The sequence below is a fragment of the Kogia breviceps genome, chromosome 20 (genome assembly GCF_026419965.1).
Source record: "Kogia breviceps isolate mKogBre1 chromosome 20, mKogBre1 haplotype 1, whole genome shotgun sequence".
In the NCBI taxonomy this organism is placed as follows: domain Eukaryota; kingdom Metazoa; phylum Chordata; class Mammalia; order Artiodactyla; family Physeteridae; genus Kogia; species Kogia breviceps.
The window spans coordinates 30,459,909-30,481,684 of record NC_081329.1 but is presented as its reverse complement, the minus strand read 5'-3'; the positions used below and the strand labels follow the sequence as shown (position 1 = coordinate 30,481,684).

General features: G+C 42.8%; 1 protein-coding gene across 2 annotated transcripts in view; it reads right to left on the bottom strand.

Annotated features, from left to right (window-relative positions):
* HOOK3 (hook microtubule tethering protein 3) overlaps positions 1 to 21,776 on the bottom strand; it is a 93,173-nt gene that overhangs the window by 52,994 nt on the left and 18,403 nt on the right. Inside the window, exons 3-6 of one of the 2 annotated variants that reach the window (XM_059049122.2) lie at positions 12,865 to 12,937; positions 9,677 to 9,727; positions 7,959 to 8,091; positions 4,554 to 4,621 (exon numbers count right to left, since the gene is read on the bottom strand). In XM_059049122.2, the coding sequence (XP_058905105.1) occupies positions 4,554 to 4,621; positions 7,959 to 8,091; positions 9,677 to 9,727; positions 12,865 to 12,937 (325 nt within the window). The remainder of the gene's footprint in view (positions 1 to 4,553; positions 4,622 to 7,958; positions 8,092 to 9,676; positions 9,728 to 12,864; positions 12,938 to 21,776) is intronic. The other variant, XM_067022718.1, reaches the window with a different exon arrangement.

Here is a 21,776-nt window from a genome sequence, read left to right as displayed (position 1 = left end):
TACAAATAAGCCACAATTAGAAAACACTTCACATCCACTAGGATGGCTAATATCCAGAAGATGGACGATAACAAGGGTTGACAATGAGGGAGAGAAATTAGAATTCTTAGCACATGGCTGGTGAGAATGTAAATTGGTGCAGCACCTGTGGAAAACACACCTGTGCTGGCACTTCCTCAAAAAGTTAAACACAGAATTACCATGTGACCCAGCAATTCAATTTCTGGGTATATACCCAAAAGAATTAAAAACAGATGTTCGGACTTCCCTGGTGGTGCAGTGGTTAAGAATACACCTGCCAATGCAGGGCACATGGGTTTGAGCCCTGGTCTGGGAAGATCCCATATGCCGCAGAGCAACTAAACCCGTGTGCCACAACTACTGAGCCCACGTGCCACAACTATGGAAGCCGCGCACCTAGAGCCCATGCTCCGCAACAAGAGAAGCCACCGCAATGAGGAGCCCGTGCACGCAATGAAGAGTAGCCCCCGCTCACCGCAACTAGAGAAAGCCCGCGCGTAGCAATGAAGACCCAACAGAGCCAAAAATATATAAACAAACAAATTAATTAATTAATTAATTAATTTTAAAAAGTAAAATAAAAACAGGTGTTCAAAACAACCCCGTACACTCAGGTTCACAGCAGCACTACTTGCAATACCCAAAAGGTGGAAACAACTCAAATGTCCATCAAATGATGAAGGATAAACAAAGTGTGGCACGCCCACACCATGGAATACCATTCAGCCATGAAAAGGAACTAAATATTGATACATGTTACGAAGTAATCTTGAAAATGGCAAATTTTATGTTACGTGTATTTTACCACAACAGAAAAAAAAATCAAAGTCATCTGCACCTGAGTAAAGACATACAGACAATCATCTTACAAAGGTCCTTCTTCAATTCCATAGTTCTATCCAGCCACCCCGTCCTCCCCCACGGCCCAATCAGTCACCAAGCCTATTCAGTAAAGCTCTGACAATGTTCAAATCTGTCCACTTCTCTCCACCCAGCCGCCGCAACCTAGTTCAGGCTTCCATCGTTCCTCACTGGATAATTACTATGGTCTCAATTGCTCTCCCTTTTTCTAGCCTTGTTTTCCTCCGATCCATTCTTCTCACTGCCTGGATTTTCTCAAATACAGACTTCAGCGTATTTTCTCCTTAAAAAGCAATTCACTGGTTTCCAAAATTCCAGCTCTTTCCACAAAGCTGCTCAGCATCCTATCCTACTGGCCTTATACGGCTCTTGCCTCGCCTCCAGCACCCACACCCCCCGTGCCTGCTGAGGCTTCCTCCGACACCTCCCCGTGCCATGCGGCTGCCTCCTGGACCACGAGCGTGCGCCCTTCCTGACCTCTTCTCCTCCTCCAGCGCTGAGATAAGATGCTGCATTCTCTGAGAACCCTTCCCCAACATCCCCACGCTGAGGGACACACTCCTCTGAGGTCCTGCTATCTCTTCCCCATCACGGCACTTTTCACTCTGAATGCTTTGGAAGTACTCGAGTTGCTCGTTTGGCCATTCTTCCCTTTAGATCACACTTTGTGAGACAAGAGGCCATGTCTACCTTTTCCATAGTTGTATCCTGAAGGCCTCCTATAGCTCCTACTGCATTCTAGGTGCTCGATAAGTATTTACCAAATAAACAAAATGAATGTGCACTTAAAATGTAATGTGTTAGTGAGTACCAGCATCAGCAGCACGTAGTAGGTGTAGATCAACGCTTGCCAGGACGGTTATCCCTATGCATCTCTCTATTTCAGATTTCCTCAGGATAAATTCCTAAACGTGAAATCACAGGATCAATTACAGTGAGGCAGAGCAGTTAGTGGCCCCTTATTGTTCTTCCTGTCTTTGCTTAGTAAAAGAATCCTCAAATTTTGGCTGGGTCCATGACCACCTGGAAAAGAGAGCACATTCCCCGGCTTCCCTGTGTGGCAATGTGAGTAACAGCTGGATAAGAGGAGGGAGAATTCCTGGAAGTTTACTGAGAGGAAGCGGAGAGCCTTCCTTCAGCCCTGCCTGCCGGCCGGAATGTGAATGTGAAAGCGAGGGCTGGAAGCCAAACGGCCATGGCTGACCACGGGGTCGGAATCACATATTAGGGAAGGCAGACAACAGGATGCAAGAAAGCTGCGGCCCTGATGCCCACGGAGCCAACCCGCGACCACTTAAGAGCGAATTAAACTCATATCTTGCTTGGGTGACCATCATTTTGTTAGTTTACCCTCCTACCATCAGTGCTGACTGACAAACTGATCCTCTCTTAAAAGCTTTGCTTTGTTGAAATGTCCTGTATGATAGTGACTTTGGCTGATCCTTTGTCCCCAGTGACTGGGAGGTAGCCGCTAAATCTCTGGGATTTCTCTGCTGAGTGTCTTTGATATTCATGGCGGGTCCCTAGATAGTTTAAGCTGGGAGATGACTCTGGTTGGGGGCTGGTGACACCAGGAAAACCAACCGCATATGAGAGGGTTGGGGCTTTGAGCCACTTGATATCAGCCTGGCCTCTGGGGAGGAGGCAGGGGCTGGAAATTTAATTCAACGTTGTGGCCAATGATCCAACCAATCAAACCTATAAAATGAAACCCCAACAAAACGCTGGACATGAAAGCTCGGGTGAGCTTCCCTGGTTGGCAGCTCTCTGTGTGTTGTCACACGGTCATGTGCTGGAAGGGTGACGTGTCTTGATTCCACGGGGAGGGGACAACAGAGACTGAGATTGGGACCCTCCCAGACCTCCATTTCGGGGGGTGGGGGGCTGGTTCTGATTCGTATCCTTTTGCTGTAATAAACCGTCACTGTTACTGAGTTCTATGAGTCATTCCAGCAAATAATCAAATCTGAGGAGGTAGTGGGAACTGCTGGATTCATAGTCAGTTGGTCGGATTTAAAAGGAAATGCTTCATAGCACAGGCAGATCAGCTCGGTGCTTTGTGACCGCCTGGGGTGGGGGGGATAGGAAGGGAGGGTGGGAGGGAGACACAGGAGGGAGGGGATATGGGGATACATGTATACTTAGAGCTGATTCACTTTGTTATACAGCAGAAACTAACACAGCAATGTAAAGCAATTATACTCCAATAAAGATGTTAAAAAAATTTTTTAAAATAAAAAAAAGTAAAATAAAAAAGGAAACACTTTATCTTAATTTGCATTTAGCATTCTTCATGTTTGTCTGTTGCATTTTTTTCTGTTACTTACATTGTATACTATTTTAGTTCCCTTAAAGGTTTCTTCCATTACTTCCATGATTAAAAACTTCTCCCATCTTAAGGTCATTTTCACTTTTACAGTTCTATGTCTGACACCTGATGGAGTTCAGGACATGCTACCCCCAAATGTGGCAACTTGGCATGTTGAATGTTTCAAGCTGAAGGAAGTTGAGAAACAGCAGGGACAGGAAAGATTTTCTGACCTTCCCCTGAAGCAGGTCTTAAGTCCCTCACGTGAGAGGCGCCCTCCCTATGCTCAGAGGAAAGGAGTGAGTATCCGTATCTCCAAAGTCAGAGGGATGCGGAAGGAATCTGAACAAACAGGACTTGCCATTTTTCACCCTATCACATTTTTCCATAAGACTTTCCACTCTTCACCAAATCCAGCATCAAAACACTCAGGTTGAACCATCTCTTTGGGCTTCCCTGGTGGCGCAGTGGTTGAGAATCCGCCTGCCAATGCAGTGGACACGGGTTTGATCCCTGGTCCAGGAAGATTCCACATGCCGTGGAGCAACTAAGCCCGTGTGCCACAACTACCGACCTTGCGCTCTAGAGCCCATGAGCCACAACTACTGAGCCCGCGTGCCGCAACTACTGAAGCCCACGCACCTAGAGCCCGAGCTCCGCGACAAGAGAAGCCACCGCAATAAGAAGCCCACGCGCTGCAAGGAAGAGTAGCCCCCGCTCGCTGCAACTAGAGAAGCCTGCGCGCAGCAACAAAGACCCAACACAGCCACAAATAAATAAATAAAATAATTTTTTAAAAAAAGAAACACTTCTTTGATCTTCATTTCTTTATGAAGCCTCCTGTGTTGTGTAAAACTTAAATACATTTGTATGCTCTTCTGTTGTTAATCTGTTTTTTGTTCGTTTGTTTTTAACAGAGGCTCCAGCTAAAAACTTGAAAGGGTAGAGGAAAAAAACATTTTTCCCCTCCTACAATTTCAAATATATATTCATCTAGAAATTGCCTTGAGTCTGGCTGGAGTTGAAGACCCATGTCCTTCCAAATAAGAAACCAATACTGAAGTGTGAGGCAGACTGCTGGTTTAAGATAGATATTATTCATAATGGCTTTAGGAATTAGTCTACCATTCCTAATTCATTAGAGCATTTAAAAAAATTAGGAATAGTTATGGAATATCTATAATTTCCAGATAAACATTTAACGTTTAAATAAAAATGAGACAAGCTATAGCATAAGTGCGAAGAAAAAAATTCTCAAAAAATGAGTAGGAGAATCTCTTTTTAAAATTTCTCCTTCAATTACTTAAACTCATGTTTGCTCCTTTAACTTCTCACAAACTGTAAGCACAAAGGTCCAACATACCTCCTGGATGGCTGTCATGACGACGTGTTGGACAGATTCCTCCATCATCATGATGGCTTGGATGTACTCTGAAAGTAAGAACAACCTGGAATGTCAGTGTTCAAGTTATAGACAATCAAGGGAGTAAAGGCTAACACTTCATGAATTCTGAAAAGAAGTTTCCTGTGTTTTGATTCTTCCTCGGAATTCCTCGTATATGGTTAAATACATGTGTCATAGGTAAAGTAAAGGCTGAAAATCACATTATTTAGCTTTCCTTAAAAATAACTGCCTGCCCCCATTAAGTTGAGGCTACAGCTAAAGGTCACAGGAATGGAGGATCTCGGGAATGTAAAACAATGAAACAGTACAGCCTAAGGCCAGAATGGAAAGGACTCTGTATTACTATTCCTAAAATCTAAAAATCTTTCACATTATTCTTTGCTACATGTTATAAAACTTTGATGTCTGTGTTTTACTCTTATGTGACATCAAAGTATTGAATTGTGTATAATTTCTACCTTAATATTTTCTATAATTAAAAAAAAAAAAAACTTAGGGAAACTGAGACCTGCTCAGGACAAAGAGTTAAGGTGAATTTAAGATAGAGGCTGACGCTATAGTTAAACAAACACTGTGTAACCCTGGGCTTTAAAATAATGACCCAAATCTCTAATAAGCTAAAGAATCAATTTCATCAACCTTACCCTCACCAATGCCGAAAAAGAGAAGACTCCCTTAGCCGTTCGTAGTGACAAAGATGAAAAAAAAATAATTTCTTGCCTTCTAAAAAAAAAGCCCTGGAAGTAGTTTTCCTTATTTTCAAATCCAATAATAGATGAAAAAACAGGAATTAAGCATAAAAAAATCAATAGGCCAGCTGGATTTCAACAAATACGGTAAATATATTTTAATAAGAAACATGTTTTTTGAATTTTATTTGATTTTTTTTATACAGCAGGTTCTTCTTAGTCATCCATTTTATACACATCAGTGTATACGTGTCAATCCCAACCTCCCAATTCATCGTATCACCACGCCCACCCACCCAATAAGAAACATTTTAAAACGTAAAGTCATTAGGAAATTATAGCCTCAACCTGCCTCTCTCCGCTCTATACCCAAAAAAACACCAAAAAAAAATTGTCTCAGCACTCTAGTATTGTATGAAGGAGTCTTACTGTGCAATTGTTACAGTGACCTAGTGGCAAGAAACTCATGGATTTGGAATGCCGAACTGCAGTCCTTTGCTTGACAGGTAACTCGTTTAAAAAAAAAAAAAAAAAAAGGATTTTGACAGCACTACTAAATTATGACATTCTGGTTGTTAATGCCAAAGCTTTTAGTTAAACAAAGCATGCTTTTAAGGAAGGATTGTCGTAAGGATGCTTGTACCCAATCAATGTGTGGTGATGCATACGCAAGTATACACAACACACTTAAAACACAGTCATCGTTCTTAGGCCCAAAGTAGGAATACTGTGCATCATAACTCAACCACTTTCCAGTTAAAAAAAAAAAAAAAGAAGAATCCCTTTAGTCTGAGCTGAACTTTTTGTTTGTTTGGTTTGTTAGTGAGGAGCGTCCTACGAGCGTCGGGTACAAGGCACCAAGCACAGGATTCCCGGGCTACAGAGCAGCTGGCACAGCCGGGACCGGAAGGAAAGACTGCGAACGTGGTGGGGAGAGGCAGTGGCCCAGTCATGGGAGGAAGACGGACGACAGCCCCGTGGGCGTGAAGGGGGTGACGGGGGACAGGGGACGGAGGTTAGTCAGGTGTGAGAGGGGAAGCGTTAGTTAAGAAGCGGTGTTGCCACGTCAAGGCCCTTCCCCGCGAACACCGTAAAATGCTGGATGATAAAATGATGATGAGAACCACGTTGATGTGCTAGTTTTGAAAAGTTAAAAAAAAAAAAGTTAAATCTTGAAAGTCCAAAATCCAAGTACGTATGATTACTGGCAGATCCAGGAGGCAGTGGAGAATGAGCTGGGCTACGCCAGGGAGTCTGTCCTGCAAAGTGAGCGTCTAGGTCCAAAGCCTACAGCTCAGCTCAGTACAAAGAGCATTCAGTTCTAACGTGGGAGACACGCGTTTTTGTCCTCGCTAGCCTCTCACGAGCAAGAGATCTTGGGCAAGTCAAACAATACACATGGGTCTCAGTTTCGCAATTTGTGAAAAGTGCTGTTTGTTCTGTTAACCGGGCAAGAGGGAGAACTTGGTAAATATTATTTTTAGTGCGTTTTTACTGCTAATCTCTGCTTTTTCAAATACACCACCACTTATGTGCCCCAGTTTGATAAGTCAGATAGCCAAAAGAAATGCATGCTGAGCCAACGCCTCACTTCTAGGAACTGAGAAACAGCCTCTAAACACAGAGCCCTTGTGTCTGCAGTGTGCTGTGGGTTACGAAGCAAACACACACACGGTTTCACCGACTCCTCACGACAACCAGCGGTCGTGCCCTCCCTCTGCAGATGAGGAAACAGGCCAGGCCCCCAGGGCAGTGACAGGTAACACCCGGAAACTCAGAAGTGCATTCGATCCAAGCTTTCTGCTGTGTTCCTGAGACCAGAGCACGCCCTCTGGACAGTGAGAGGTTAAAATCCTGTTCAAATATTTCATCATTTATGTAATTTTTAGGGAAAACCTCAAGCTTGGTGTTACACAGAACACTTGGTCTGTGTGAGAAGCTCAACAAATATTTTGATTGCCTTCCCATAGGACGACCGATATAGGTAACATCCTTGTCTTCTCCTATTCACACCCTGTAATAAATAATTAGCCAACTCTTAACAGCTATACATCTCCAAGAGCTGATGAATCTCCTAACAGAATAAATACATAAGAAATTCTTATCTGAATTCAATGAACTACATTAAATAATTTTTCATCTGCCTTTGAAAGTCAAGGGTTCTACTTAGAAATGCCCACCCCCGTCAACTGCAAGTTCCGTGAGGGCAGGTACCATATTGGTTTTGTCTGACACTGTGTTCCAAGCCCCAGCATGATGCATGAATTCAGTAAATGTTTATGAAGTAAGCCCTTTGCACTTGCAACCTAAAATATCTAACTTTACATTCCTATAGCTGAATTGACTATTATTAATTAATGATTAATTAATTTGGCTGGACCTTGTCCAATTAACAGTAAATGTCATTACATTCAGTGTAGTTAAAAATAATCTGATCAAAGAATTACGCAGTCCTGCAGAAAGGGGAAGAACGTCATCATAATCAAATTTATTCTAACCCGTAAAACTCTTTTAAGCTTGAAAACAGATTACTGGCAAAATCATAGAAAATGGCATAATTTGTGGGTGGCCTTAAGATGTTATTGTCCGTACATGTGATTTATATATATAACATACAATGTGTATTACTTTCCTTAATTATTTTACATGCACACACTGACATCAAGTAAATTACCTTGCTTCTGTTCACAGTTCACAGCACAGCCTAAAATGAGTTGGAGCATCCTTCCCAGCTCGGCGGCATCCGAATGCTCCCCAATAAGGTTCACATCAGGGAGGGTAAAGTCATTAATTTGCTGCCCTAAAATCTGGACAGAGATCAAAACATGAGAATCGCATTTACATCTATATGACCCAATAAAAGACAGAGATTAGTTTGTCAGCACCAGAAACTCACCGCTAAGAGCAGAGCAGCTGAGCCAATCTCACCCCCCATTTCTATTTATGCCTCCCATACATAAATTATAACTACCCTGAGTCCCCAAAACTTAGTCCCTCATCTGCTGTGTGGTATGTACACTGGGCAAAGAAAATGAGTACTACTGACCCCTCCACGCCACCCCCACCCCCAGAAAGACCGGATGTGCACTCTCCAGAGAAGTAGAGCCTGAGAGGTTCTGAACCAGGGGGCACCAGAAAGAGCAGAAGTTAAATACAGGTTCATGCCCACAACAGGTAGACACCCCTGGCCACCTTCACTCCGTCTGACTCCAGAATACTAACAAGACGCCCACATAAGGAAAGAGAATGGAGGCTTCCTTCATGGGGAAACTGGCCCCAAATGAAATGACACATTTAGACAAACGGGTAGGCTTCTGTCTGATAACCCTACAGTGAAAAAAGAAGATCCTAAAAGCACAAAAGCAGGATGAATGTGGCTGTAGTGTGATGGGTAAGGAAAGAGCAGGGAAAGAGGAGGTGAGAGGGGTCACGCAGTATCCGGTGGCTCCTGGTAAGAAGTATGGATCTGATTCTCGATGCGACGGGAAAGCACGGAAGATGACTTGGAGGATGAGAGTGACATAAATTCTCCTTTTCAAAAAATCATCCTGGCTTGAGAGTGGAGAATAGACTGTGGCGGGGCAGGAGTGAAATCAGGGCACACTCCGCGAGTAATCTAAGCAAAAGCTGGTGATGGCTCGGTAGAGGTGCTGGCAGCAGAAACAGAGAAAACTGTATTTTGGAGATTTAACTATAGGTCTTGCTGATGATATCGAATGAAGGAAGGACTGCAGGATGATCTGTAGGCTTTGGACTTGAATAGTAGGGTGGACGGCAGAGTCACATACTGAGGTGAAAACAGATAACATAAGTATAGATGTAGGTTTAAAGGCACATAAGCTTGTCGGGAAAAAACAGTAAGGAAATAACACAGGTGTTTCTAGGCCATGTTGTGTCCACTTGGTATCTGTGATCATGAAATTTAAAGTAAAACTAGTTCCACTGCCTTATTTTTTTTCCCCAGTGATAGCCTGACCGTTCTGATGCAGACTCAGAGGATAAACTGAGTTAATCTAGGGATAGGGGTTTGCTGACGAATAAAATGGAAGTAGGCACAGGACTTGTTAGTAACTGTGCATGGACTCTAAACCACCTTCACCAGTAAGGGAAGAAAGGAGAGAGTTAACGGACAGCAGAAAGGAAAGTTTAACATAAAGGAGTAACCACTCACAAACTATCCATAGTATAGTGAAAAAGATTATTTAGCTAGTAATCCCCTAATAGCTGGTGAACCAGCTTTTTGAACCAACATCTTAGAGACCATACAATGGAAGATAAAGCTGATTATTACTATTAAGGTAACATTTCCTTTACTTGAAACTATTGTAAAATATTGTAAGATTAAACCATCCCATAGTAATACTTCCAAACAGAATGAAAAAAACTCCTTACCTCATGATTGTAATCCAGGATTCCTTTCAAAATTTTCTTTAAATTGCTTATCTGTTTAAAGAGAGAGAAAACAGCTGGGTAAAAGGCAATCACAGATGAAAATATAGTTTAACCTAAAAAATTTCTGAACTAATCATTCTTGTTAATCATAAAGTAAACATAAAAAATAAAATCCAGCAGCACATTTGAATTACTATCATAAAAAAGACTATCAATGGCTTAATTTATTTGATCTAAGAGATTTATAAAGCCAATTAAGTATCCAATTATGTTAGATTTTCAATGTTCTAACCACACTGACAAAAATTCGAAGGTAACTGAACAAGACCTAACAGTAAGATTAAATTATGTAGATCTTCCGCATGGAAAGAAAAAAATGTGTCATCCTTAGTGAAGACTTGAGCTCAGTGCTGTTTTACCCAGAAACGTAGAGCTGCATCTTACGTAGAGGGTAAGTTCTAAATTTAGAGCATTAAACAAAAATCACAGTCAAAATGACCCTTGGATATCTCCTAACACAACCTACAAATCAGGCAGTCGCCTAGGAAGGAATGTCTCCAAATTCCTCCATGGTCAGAAAAGTGTTTTTCTCCAGCCGAGACCAAGTAAATATTTAGGAGCCGTAAGGTTTAAAAAAAATACTACTATATCTTTAAATGTTAGTATAACGCTCAGCATTGCGAGACACTGTGCTATAAAAAGCATCCCAGTAACAAGACAGGATGAGGGACGAACACTCACTCAACTCCAGAGCGCAGGCTCCGGGTCATGTCACCTGGGTGGAATCACAGGCAGAATCACCTGCACTATTTACGGTAAACTTATTTTCTTCCCTCTTTTTTCGGACCCAGCTCATCTGGCTGAATTTGTGTTACGTCACATGCGTACAGGATGCGATACTGTTGATCATCCACCTGGCTGTTCCCAGGAAGATGCTCAGAGTTGAAGATGTCCTAGGACAGAAGACTGTAGGAGTGGTAGCTATCAAATAAAAGACTCCACAGCAGGGGGATCCAGTGGTTAATCAAAGACATACTTATTTCTAAGGGAGAAAATAAACTGAAAACTTCAAATTAAAAAAAAAAAGGATCTCATAAATAAAACTAACATGCTTTGTATGCCTAAAAATCTGGAGACACAGAAAATATATAATATACTCTCTCCGGTTCTAGGGTGTTCAGTTTTTCATATTATAACATTTTAAATTAGAAAGTCTTAAAAATCAATGCGTTCACTTAAAACGGTAGTTTATTCTCCACTGAAAAAAGCTACAAATCTTATCATTAATCAATGGTATCTTAAAATCAATCTTAAAATTGAAGAAATGTAATTGAAGAAACATAATATAGGATAAAACATGGAGAATAGGAATGCAAATCGGAATGGTTACGTTCAGTTCAGAATATTAAGAGTCCAACAAACATTTCGCTTTCTCTCTGTTACTGCTTTGCCACCCTGTGACACTGAAGACCGTGTGGATTTACGCACACGCTGCGTGCCTGGGCATGGGATACGCAGCTCCCTCTTGTGAAGCAGCAGCAAACATAAGCTGATTTGGCAGCAAGGCTTTAAACAGGTTATAACGTTAAAAAGCCATCACTTAAATTGCCTATGCTTGAAAGGTTATTTAGAAATTAAACAGCATCCATTCACTCTAGCTTAGTGAAAAGGAGGAATTGGGATTTTGGCAGACCCAATATCTAGTCAGTGAATAAGTATTTTCCTCAAACATGTGTTTTATGGGGAAATAGAAAGACAAACCAGGCTTAGCTCATCCTAAGTCCAGGGGTTTCACACGCGCACTCACTTGCATTTCGGAGTCCCTACCAATGTGTATGAAAAATAAATGGCTCCAGAGTTTTCCAAGCTGCCAGTCACGACCACAGATCAAGGTGGCGTAAGGAAACGATAGAGATGGAGAACAAGTCAGCGGTGGCCGGGCGTTCGGGTGAGGGTGGTGTGGTTGATGGGACAGAGGCACCACCGGACACCTGGCAGGGATGGGGCGGCCTGCACCGCCCCCGCAGGGCCGTCATGCGAGTCCACACGCTGACGGGGCCACACCGAGTGGCGCGCGTGCACACAGAAGAGCGTGTGCAGAGCGACTGCGCTGTGAACGCGCTGTGGATCGTATCCACGTCGGTCCCTTAGGTTTGCTACTGCACTACAGTCACGCAAGACGTTAGCCCTGGAGAAACTCGGGGAGAGGTATGTGGAACTTCTCTGTACGTTTCTTTTCCCAACCCCTGTGAATCTATGATCGTTTCAAAATATAAAGTTAAAAAAATAATTTACAGATGGGTTGCAATTTATACTTCAAAAACTAAACTAAAAACATGAGTGCATTAAGTAAGGGTAAAAACGTATTCAACTATTCAGGAACATGCAGTTAGGCGGGTGGGAGGCTGCAGTGTAAGCTGTGTTTCTCACTGTGAGTTTCCATCCAAGATGCTTGAGGAATACCGGAAAATAAGGCTACTCGGAAGGAAGTAAAAATAATCCAATCTCTGAGTGTTCTGGACACAGTTAACAATGATCAGTATTTCCTCATTATTTTTTTTATTTATTTTTTTTTTTGCAGTACGCGGGCCTCTCACTGTCGTGGCCTCTCCCGTTGCGGAGCACAGGCTCCGGATGCGCAGGCTCAGCGGCCATGGCTCACGGGCTTAGTTGCTCCGCGGCACGTGGGATCTTCCCGGACCAGGGCACGAACCCGTGTCTCCTGCATCGGCAGGCGGATTCTCAACCACTGCGCCACCAGGGAAGCCCAGTATTTCCTCATTATTAATAACAACACTAGCAACTAACATTACTGTCCTAATAAGTACATTATATGCGTTAACTCATTTATCTCTGTGAGGTAGATCCTATCACAATCTCCATTTTACAAACGGGAAAACTCAGGCCCTGACAGGTTAAAGACTTTCCCAGCGGCTGTGAGCAGCTGGGCTGGGATGCGGACACAGGCAGTCTGGTTCTGAGGCCCGAGCCCTCAGTCACTATGCTTTGCTGACGCAGAATGTGTCTTGGTGAGCAATTCCAGGTTACCCCAATCTTCAATTCTAAATTATTTCACCAAAGGTTATCTAAGTTTCCAAAGCTCACTAGACACAGAGCAAAAGTCAACAAGTATTATATACACCCAAGTAAAAGATTAATTAACAGATAGGAAAATAAAAAGAAAATACCTTTAGCCTCCAATTATCTCCTACTTCAGTTTTGATTCTGTTTAGCCAATTTTCATCAAAATATGCAGGATCTCTGCAAATAAGAAAAAGCTAGCATGTTAATATCATGTAGCTTTCAAGCTAAAATAAAACCACACACACACACACACAACTGAAACTCATCCTGTATTATCAATTAACTGCAACAAAAAAAGTTATTTGACACACATGAGCCACCAAATAATACATGTACAATACAGTACATGTATTGTACTGTAATGCAATTACAGTAGAAATCTCTAAAATCAACTGCTATCACTCATTAAAACACATAATTTTATCTAAAGCAAGCTAAAAGGTGAAAAGTGATAACATACAGTTAATATGTTTTTCAAATTATACACTAATCTGGAATTAACATAATTAGTAGATACCATGCTAGTATCTAAAAACAGTCAAAATCAATGACAATTGTTTTATAAAGGCAAAAGATGTATATTAGGAAGAACATTAAAATAAGCTTTTCAGTTAATATTTCAATGACTTCCATCACCTACTACTTCAAAGGTCACCAATAATGTTATTAAAATTTTAATTTCTTTAAATAATATAAACAGAGAACCTGTTTATGTAATACTAGACATTAGACAAAGTTGGATACCATTTCTGTTTGCAGAAGCCCTAAATCTAAGATAACACTGGTGTGGACAAACAAACTGAAACAAGGATAGATGCTGAATATACTTATGCTTATTTTTCTTAGGAAAACCTCCAAAACTTCTATAAACACTAGAAAGAAAAAAAAAAGCTTTTATGCTGGCATGATAGTCGCTTTAAAGTTCCTGAAATCGATGCTCTAAAAAATTAAATTATTTGTTCAAGACCACAGACTGAACACCTCTGTCCTGCTCCAGCAAGTGCCAAATCCAAAGATCTTTTTCATAACACAAACATCTCTGTTCACTCAAAAAACATAATGGCAACAAGAGAAATATGTTAGGGGAAAAAAAATCTACATTTCAACTTACACTGTCACTCAGACTGATAAATACAACTGCTACTAAATTTTGGTCAAATTAACTTTAAATAAAGTAACCTGCTATGTAGAATTTTTTAAATTTATTATTAAGAAAAATATACATATTTAGGCATAAGAATTTTTTTTTTTTTTCGGTATGCGGGCCTCTCACTGTTGTGGCCTCTTCCGTTGCGGAGCGCAGGCTCCACACACGCAGGCCCAGCAGCCATGGCTCATGGGCCCAGCCGCTCCGCGGCACGTGGGATCTTCCCGGACCGGGGAACGAACCCAACCCGTGTCTCCTGCATCGGCAGGCGGACTCTCAACCACTGCGCCACCAGGGAAGCCCCATAAGAATTTTTTTGTAGAATTTTAAAATTAATTGCTTGATTGATTGATTAATTAATTAATGGCAGTGTTTGGTCCTCGCTGCTGCGTGCGGGCTTTCTCTAGTTGCAGCGAGCGGGGGTTACTCTTCGTTGTGGTGTGCAGGCTTCTCGTTGTAGTGTCTTCTCTTGTTGTGGAGCACGGGCTCTAGGTGTGTGGGCTTCAGCAGCTGTGGCTCATGGGCTCAGTAGTTGTGGCTCGCGGGCTCTGGAGCACAGGCTCAGTGGTTATGGTGCATGGGCTTAGTTGCTCTGCAGCATGTGGGATCCTCCCAGGCCAGGGATTGAACCCGTGTCCCCTGCATTGGCGGGTGGATTCTTAACCACTGCGCCATCAGGGAAGTCCCAAGGCATAAGTATTTACGAAAAAAGTTACAGCTAAGTTTTCTCTGTAGAAATCTATTAGGATTATTTTTGAAGCCTGTACCCAAGTTAACATGTTAACTTCACTGTCTATTTCTCTACTATTAAATTTTTAAAAATTGAGATATAATTCACATACCATACAACTCACCCATTTGAAATACACAATGCAATGGATTTTAGTACATTCACATCACCACAATCTAATTTTAGAACCTTTCCACCTTTCCCAAAGAAATCCTGTATCCACTGGCTGCCACTCCCCATTTCCCTCTCTCTCCAGCCCCTAGAAATTACTAATCTACTTTGTTTTCACGGGCTTGCCTATTTTTTACATTTCATATAAATGAAATTATACACTGTGTGGGGTCTTTTGTGTCTAGCTTCTTTCACTCAGCATGCTTTTATTTATTTATTTTTTTGTGGTACGCGGGCCTCTCACTGTTGTGGCCTCTCCCGTTGCGGAGCACAGGCTCCAGACGCGCAGGCTCAGCAGCCACGGCTCACGGGCCCAGCCGCTCCAGGGCACATGGGATCTTCCCGGACCGGGGCACAAACCCGCGTCCCCTGCATCGGCAGGCGGACTCTCAACCACTGCGCCACCAGGGAAGCCCTCAGCACGCTTTTAAGGATCATCCATGTTGTAGGACGTGTCACCACTTCTTTCCTTTTTATGGCTCAAAAACATTCCATTTATGGATACACTACATTTTGTTTATCTAGTCATCAGCTGACATACATGCTTCATGTGGGTATGTGCCTAGGAGTGGAATCGCTCGGTCCCATAATAACTCTATTTAACATATGAAGTGTGACCAAACTGTTTTCCAAAGCAGCTGTACCATTTTACATTCCTGCTAGCAACACATGTCAGTTTCAATTTTTTCACAGCCTGTCAACATTTGTTATTATCTCTCTAAAAAATTATGCCCATCCTAGTGGGTGTGAAGTATTATATTATCTCACTGTATGTTTTTTAAAATTTTTTTAATAATTCATTTACTTTTATTATGTTTTTTAATTTTTGGCTGTGTTGGGTCTTTGTTGCTGCATGCGGGCTTTCTCTAGTTGTGGCAAGCGGTCTTCTCATTGTGGTGGCTGCTCTTGTTGCGGAGCACAGGCTCTAGGCGTGCGGGCTTCAGTAGTTTTGGCACACGGGCTCAGCAGTTGTGGCGCATGGGCTTAGTTGCTCTGTGGCACGTGGGATCTTCCCAGACCAGGGCTCGAACCCATGTCCCCTGCATCGGCAGACGGACTCTCAACCACTCTGCGCCACCAGGGAAGCCCTATACCCATCTATTTTTGTTTTAAGCTTTATCTAGCTTCTTTAGTCAAGGTTCTTTTGTTGTTAAGTAAGAGAAACTAATTTGAGCAAAATTGTGCAAAAAAAGGGAACTTCCTGGAAGACCACTGAGGTATGTTATGGTACAGAAAGATAGCTGGGCCTCCTTGAGTACTGAAGTAAGGATCTGGAAAGCTGTTAAGAATCCAGACAGCACTCTCCTTCTGACTTTCACCTTTGCTTCTGCCCATCTATTCGTTTTCTCTCTCTAAGACCAGCTTTTTCTGTTTCTCCACACAATGCTGAAGAGAGCCGCACACACGCTCCAGGTCTTCACCATGACCGTTCAAGAAGATAGTTTTGAAGACCAGCCATCACTCAATCCCAATTCTAAATTCCCAGGAAACTCCAAATAATACAGCTAGAGTCGGTTTTTCATCCCTACTCTGACTGTATGTGACCAAAAGGATGGAGAGCCACAAGTAGGAAACCCACAACTTCAGGTTTCAGAGAAAGGGACTCCTGTAAACTGGGCAGAGAACCCCCCAAAAGTGTCCTCTTTGCTTAAAACCTCTTGTGAAAATAGATAATGCAAAGAAAAACAACTTAAGTGAATGCTACTGAAATATTAAAGAATTGTTATAAAAATAGATCAGAAAGTAGAGAATATTCCATATTTTTAATAATCAAAAAAGCTGTAATCTAAAAATCATAATCATTGCCAATCAAGTAATAGTCTTTCCAATCAAAAAGGACAATCCTAAGTAGGGCAATCTGTGAGTCTGGTGCTAAATGGGTGATGATTACCCAAAGCCAAAGGCACTGAACTTACTATGTGGCAATGCAGGACCACACAGCTAAAAGATACTTATATTTCAACAGGAAACCCTTTAACTTATAAAAAAGAATGCTTTAGAATGTCTAAGAGGGCTTCCCTGGTGGCGCAGTGGTTAAGAATCTGCCTGCCAACGCAGGGGACATGGGTTCAAGCCCTGGTCCGGGAAGATCCCACACGCCGCGGAGCAACTAAGCAACCCTGTGCATCACAACTACTGAGCCTGTGCTCTACAACCCGTGAGCTACAACTACTGAGCCCACGTGCCACAACTACTGAAGCCTGCACACCTACAGCCTGTGCTCCACAGAATGAGAAGCCACCGCAATGAGAGGCCCGTGTACTGCAACGAAGAGTAGCCCCCGGGTCACCGCAACTAGAGAAAGCCTGTGCGCAGCAACAAAGACCCAACGCAGCCAAAAATAAATAAATAAATTTATGTTAAAAAAAAAAATTTAAACGTCTAAGAAATTATATACTCTGAGAACTCCCAGATTATGGGATACTTCATTTACAACTTAGAGCAACACTTCTTATGAATCAAAGAACTCAGAAAAATCTGAATAAAGTATTTCAAACCAATCACTATGATTCATTTTGCTTCTTGCTTAAAAGATGACCACATCAAAGCCTCAGAATGTGCCTGAGCTGGACAGGAAGACAACAAAAGACAGCCATTACCACCATGTACTCAGCACCAGCAACCTGCCAACCATGGAGTCAGGCACTCTGCGTTCACAGTGACACTGCCAGGAAGGTATCACTGTCCCCGTGTTACGCTGCGCAATATCAGACTCAGAAGTTAAGTAATTTCCCCAAGTTCAATCACACCGTTAAATGGCGGAGTTGATGGTACTGTCGCTTTTGTTACAAGAGATCAGCAGAGTTCAACACGAAACTGGTCCTAGCGAATAACACCACCGTCCTGTGGCTAATTCTCTCTTTCCTGTTCAGCTGTCTAGTCACAGAGAACAAAGACCCACATCGTTCAAGATGTTCTATGGTCAACAGGGGCAGGTGTCTGTCTCATTCACCACTGTTCGCCCAGCACTTCATGTCTGACACACAGCAGTTCTCATTGATACCTGTGCACTGAAATACATTTGGAAGGTGATAGCACTTTTATTTAATAAGCTTCCAATCTGCTACTTGGGTGGAACACAGCAAGAACAGCAGTCCACAAATCTAAACTATGACACAAGTTAACCTATCTGTGAAACAGAACAGACTCACAGACATAGAGAACAGACCGGTGGTTGCCAAGGAGGAGGGGGTTGGGGGAGGGATGGAGTGGGAGGTTGGGATTAGCAGATGTCACCTATTACACAGAGAATGGAAAAACGGCAAGGTCCTACTGTATAGCACAGGGAACTATATTCAGTATCACCTAATGAACCATAATGGAAAAGAATATTTTAAAAAAAGAATGTATATATATGTATAAGTGGATCACTTTGCTGTACAGCAGTAATTAACACAACATTGTAAATCAACTATACTTCAATTAAAAAAAAAAAAAGAATAGTAGTCTACCGCGTTCTTCCATTCAATACGACTTTTCCTAGTCATGAACTTGACTCAATATGCAGGCATCCAGCCATAACTCTGTTTCGCTAAGTAGTTTACAATTTCAGCAATGTTTCCTAAGTACACCTTAATAAACGTTCTCAGGCTAGGATCAAACAGCATAAAGGTGATTTTCTCCAAAATATTAACAGAGTATAGTTCTGCACAGATACGTAAATGACAAGGGATCTTACTGGGAATGTTCTTCACGAGCCAGAAACCATCTTTAGCGTCTTGCTATGTCCTGACTCCTGTTAAGAAAATGACACAAACCAGCCACAAAATATACGAAGTCATTTCCTTGACTTTCCCAGTAACACATCTATGTGGCTGTAACTTATGCACCAGTCATAGCTTAGGCTAAAGGAAAAGCCCATTAATTTTAATCTGTAACATAATTCCAGGAATACACTGTCATCCTGCAGTCAACTGCTTCCACAGAGACCAAAAAATTAAATTTTATTTCTAGTGCTTAAATTATTTAAGTACCATAATATTCTTATTGAAGTCCCCCAAATTTAGGTGGGGTCCAAAACAAACACTGTATTTTGACTCAATTTCTTAATATGACATTTTTATTAGCAAATGTTACTATTTTTAAAAATAGATACGTTAGGGCTTCCCTGGTGGCGCAGTGGTTGAGAGTCCGCCTGCCAATGCAGGGGACATGGGTTCATGCCCCAGTCCGGGAAGATCCCACATGCCGCGGAGCGGCTGGGCCCGTGAGCCATGGCCGCTGAGCCTGTGCGTCCGGAGCCTGTGCTCCGCAATGGGAGAGGCCACAACGGTGAGAGGCCCGTGTACCAAAAAAAAAAAAAAAAAAAAATAGATACGTTAATTCTTAGGTCTATTTTCCTTTTTCTTTTTGCCACACTGCACAGCATGCGGGATCTTAGTTCCCTGACCGGGGATCAAACCCGTGCCCCCTGCAATGGAAGCTCAGAGTCTAAACCACCAGACCACCAGGGAAGTCCCTCTTAGGTCTATTTTCTAATGATCTTTTCATTACCTAAAAAAATCATTTTGGTCCCCTGCCACTAAATGGATATTGAAGAGTGGGCTATGACATTTATATCTTGCATGCTTGATGACAACAAAAATAAAGCAATTATGCTTTAGCCCCTGCTGTGTTAGAAAGAGCAACAGAGGCGCAGAGGCACAGGCTCTAAACCAAGGGCAGGCAACCAGGTCCCATAAATAAAAAGAGGCATTCCACCACTGTCCGCAGCTTGACCTTCATTTTATCTCTTTTGGTCTCATCTACTTTCTTTTTCCCTCTTTCTTGAACTCTGAAAATAAAACCTAATGGCACTTAGAGGCACAACTTACTACTTCTGATCTTGCTCTTTCAATCAATATGCAGTTGTGGCAGAATAAAAAATATATTTGCCCTCTGCCCCTGGATCCTGGCACTGAGCTCCTAAAACCCTGAGAATTTCCTGAGTGATGGGGTGTCTTTTACGACTCATCATGAGCCCTTTCCAGCCACACCCGAGCTTATGCTAACAGGGTGATTCACTGTGGGACCCGCAGACAGCTTCAGGGCAAGGGCTGGTCCCAGAGGAACTTTCAGCTCCACCCCCTGACCTCCAGGAAGGGACTGGCAGTGGAGTTCAAACACATGGCTAACGAGTTCACTCACGGCTCTTTAGTGAAACCCCCCAATAAACCCTAAACAACAGGGTTCAGAACTTCGGGGTGGGTGAGCACATCTCTGTGCTGGGAAGGCAGTGGCTTGCGGGGTCCCAGAGCTCTGCACTGCCTCGACCCCACACGACCCTGTGCATCTCCTTCATTTGGCTGCTCCTGGAGGTGGATCCTGTATGATAAAAATGTAATCATAAGTATAGAGCTTCCCTGAGTTTTGTGCCATTCTCGCAAATATCAAACCCGAGGGGGTTCATGGGAGCTCCTGCATTTGCAGTTGGCTGGGCAGAAGTGTGGGTGCCCCAAGGACCCCACCCATATCCACCTGACGTCTGCAGTGGGGGCAGTCTTGTGGGACTGGGGCCTTAACTGCCGAGTCCACTCCGAATGTCAAAATCAAAGCACTGTGACCTCAACTTGCGGCGTCTGAGCTACCTCGGGAAGCTGGTGTCAGGACATCGAGTTGGTATCAGGGAAACTGTTGATGGAAAATGACAGAGTGGTGAACTCGTCTTGGAGACAAAGGATAAAAGAAGATAAAAGTTGCTCTCTTTTCATTTCCAAGTTCATAATTCCATATTCATTCATTTAGCTAACATTTACAGAACACCTACTCTAGAGCAGGACAAGGGGCTCTGGAAGGGAAGGGCAGCGGTGGTCGGGGGGGCTAGGTGGAGAAATGGGCAGCTCTCAGGGGGGACCGGCAGCTGGTGAGGAGGACCAGCACATGGATGTCTGACTGACAGACATCTGAGGCAGAGGGACGGGCCACGCACGATGCCCCCAGCAGGAGACGTGTGAGGATGAGCGGGCGCCGCTGTGGGAGAGAACGCCAGCACATGAGCTCAGAGCTCAAGAGGGAAGAGATATGGGAACATATGTATGTGTATAACTGATTCACTGTTACAAAGCAGAAACTAACACACCACTGTAAAGCAATTATACTCCAATAAAGATGCTAAAAAAAAGAAGTGAGGTCAGAGTGGTACCAAGGGCTCAGGTCACTTGGGCTCTGATATATCACTGTGAGTCTTGTGGCTTTTATCCTGAGTGAAATGGGGCACCAGTGCAGGGCTCTAAGCAGAAAACCTCACTCTGGCTGCTGGGTTCACATGAGACTCTGGGGCAGGCAACTACAGAAACACCGACAGCTGTCAGGAAGTCACCAACATGATATGGGCAAGAGATGACGGCAGCCAGACCAATATGGTAGCAGTAAAGGTAATAATTTTTATTATAAAACTTTTTTACTCCTAAAAATTCCACTATACATCTATAATAAGTAAGGCACTTTCCTGTGCCTTATTAACCATGGTTCTGATACTACACCTAATATAATAAAGAAACACTCCCTGGGCTTCCCTGGTGGCGCTGTGGTTGAGAGTCCGTATGCTGATGCAGGGGACACGGGTTCGTGCCCCAGTCCAGGAAGATCCCACATGCCGCGGGGCGGCTAGGCCCGTGAGCCGTGGCCGCTGAGCCTGCACATCCGGAGCCTGTGCTCTGCAACAGGAGAGGCCACAACAGTGAGAGGCCCGCATACCACAAAAAAATCCAAAAGTAATAACTCAGGATGCATCATAGACCTAAATATAAGCATTAAAACTGTAATACTTCTGTAGGAAAACACAGGAGAAAATCTTAGAGACCCTGGGTTTGGTAAAGGTTTCTTAATACAATTTTAAAAAAACATGTGAACTAAAAAAAATATATTAAATAATAAGTATTTAATCATTAAAACTTTAAAAATATTTGCTCTGCAAAGACACTATTAAGAAAATAAAAAGGGAAGCCACAGGCTGAGAGAAAATATTTTAAAACATACATCTGAGAAAG